This window comes from Macrobrachium rosenbergii, chromosome 17 (genome assembly GCF_040412425.1).
Source record: "Macrobrachium rosenbergii isolate ZJJX-2024 chromosome 17, ASM4041242v1, whole genome shotgun sequence".
NCBI classification, from domain to species: domain Eukaryota; kingdom Metazoa; phylum Arthropoda; class Malacostraca; order Decapoda; family Palaemonidae; genus Macrobrachium; species Macrobrachium rosenbergii.
In genome coordinates this window covers 7,511,270-7,513,303 of record NC_089757.1, presented here as the reverse complement: position 1 = coordinate 7,513,303, position 2,034 = coordinate 7,511,270, and the positions used below count along the sequence as shown (strand labels likewise).

Here is a 2,034-nt window from a genome sequence, read left to right as displayed (position 1 = left end):
TCAGTGTGGTTGTAGAGAGTGGTGGGGATGGACGGTTTGTGAACTTACGGGGAGCACTCGTGGCTAACTCGTTTTGAAGACGTATTAGATAAATTTTAATATATTTTTAATGAATATGGACACTAAAGATTATGACCATGTGCGAAATCTCACGTTATTATTTTTCCTTGACCGGCTTATGGACAAGGGTCAACCGAGGACGTTGCATGACCTCAGCTGTCAATTCGGAACTAAAGGGTTCACCAAAGAGATGCGCCAGATCGCTGGCGGATCCCAGTCGGGACTGAGAAAGTTCCTTCAGCAATATCCGTCCTTGTTTACCCTCGAGGATGATTATGTGTCCGTCACGAACTACAATAATGGCATCTCGAACCCACATGATCCGACGGGCAAACTCTTGGGGAAGCGCGACTACGCTCAGGAGGCTGTCGACTATTTCGTCGGGAAACTCCGTCAGTATGGTGCTGGTACAGAGGTCCCTATCAAGTCCCTCTTGGGACACCGATCCCAGGCATCGCCCGAAGTGCGACATGTCTCTGGGCAGCATGTTAAGGAGTTTAGGGACTTCCTCATAAAGTATCCGGATGTGTTTGTTGTAAAGAAGAAACGGTTATCCTGAAGGAATACGAAGGTGTCGCACCCCAGCCCTTTAAGGAACTCGAAAAACCATATGTTGATCCGGCATTGACACAGCAGGTGTGTAAATTGTCAGTATGCTAAATAAGTTCAATTTTTAATCGTTTCAGAATAGCTAGGTAAGCCCAGAGGTGAGGCTTATTTGTTGTACAGCTGTGTTGGTTGTAATATTTCCCAATATGTTTAACCACAAGTCAGATGACCATTATTGCGGACATAAAGAATATTGATGATAATTTTTATAGGTATAACAACAGATTCCTTGAAGAAAAGGTTAAAAGAGGTAAAAGCAATGAGGAGAAAGCTGTGAGTGGTTAAACTCTGGTATTTGGTTGTTTAGTCATACATAGCTTGGTCCGTGGATTCAACATGATAGGTTAGCCAGTTGAATTTTTAGAAAATGTAGGTTTTCAGCAATTTGGTTTATAGCCAATTGACTTGAGGCCTATGCTAGCCAGTTAGCCCAAGCAGGTATACTTTTGTTTTTGTAGGCTTGTTTTACTTGAAATGCAAACGTACTTAACTATTAATTGTAACTTGCTGGAGATAAATACCGCCTACGATAACAGGCATTTGGTCTCGAATATTATAGCCTGTACAGTATTTAGAGTATCAAGTCAGGGGAAAGGTTTAGCCTAGGACGTGTAAACGTCGAGGTGTTTGGTGTAGTTAGTTTTTGTTGAGGCTGTTACATATTAGGCAGTTTTCGTTTATTTATATTGACAATAATATAAAACCAGGTTAGGGTGTTTAACAATTTTAGACCACATTCATTCTGCAATTATTGCCCTTGTTTTTATGTTACAGTATTACTCTAGCAATAGTATACATGAGACAAACTCTGCCCATCATGTAGGGGGGCGAACAAGACGGTGGTCAAAAACGGTCGTCACCTACAAAACGGAATGTGAACCAGATAAACAATCATGCTTTGCTGTCATTCTTTTCTCATGGGTGCTTAACTTTCCCTGTGTCAGATCATGTTTAGGTGCACGTCAAACACTGAGTAGCTTATGCATAAGGACGAAGGTTTATATATATATATATATATATATATATATATATATATATATATATATATATATATATATATATATATAATATATATGTATATCTATATATAGAGGCATATATATACATACTGTATACATAATTATATTATACATATAGTTTATATAAGTATATACCTATGTATATATATATATATATATATGTTATATATGTATAATATATATATATATATATACTGTATATATAAAATATATATATATATATATATATATATATTTATAAATATATATTATATATATATACACACACACACACACACATATATATATATATATATATATATATATATATATATATATATATATATATATATATATATATATTAGA

General features: G+C 35.6%; 1 protein-coding gene across 1 annotated transcript in view; it reads left to right on the top strand.

Moving 5' to 3' along the window:
* Positions 1–2,034, top strand: part of LOC136847692 (egalitarian protein homolog) — a 222,519-nt gene continuing 220,485 nt past the window's right edge. Inside the window, 2 exon segments of the mRNA XM_067119509.1 lie at positions 1–596; positions 599–696. Of these exon segments, the coding sequence (XP_066975610.1) occupies positions 110–596; positions 599–696 (585 nt within the window). The 5' untranslated portion in view covers positions 1–109.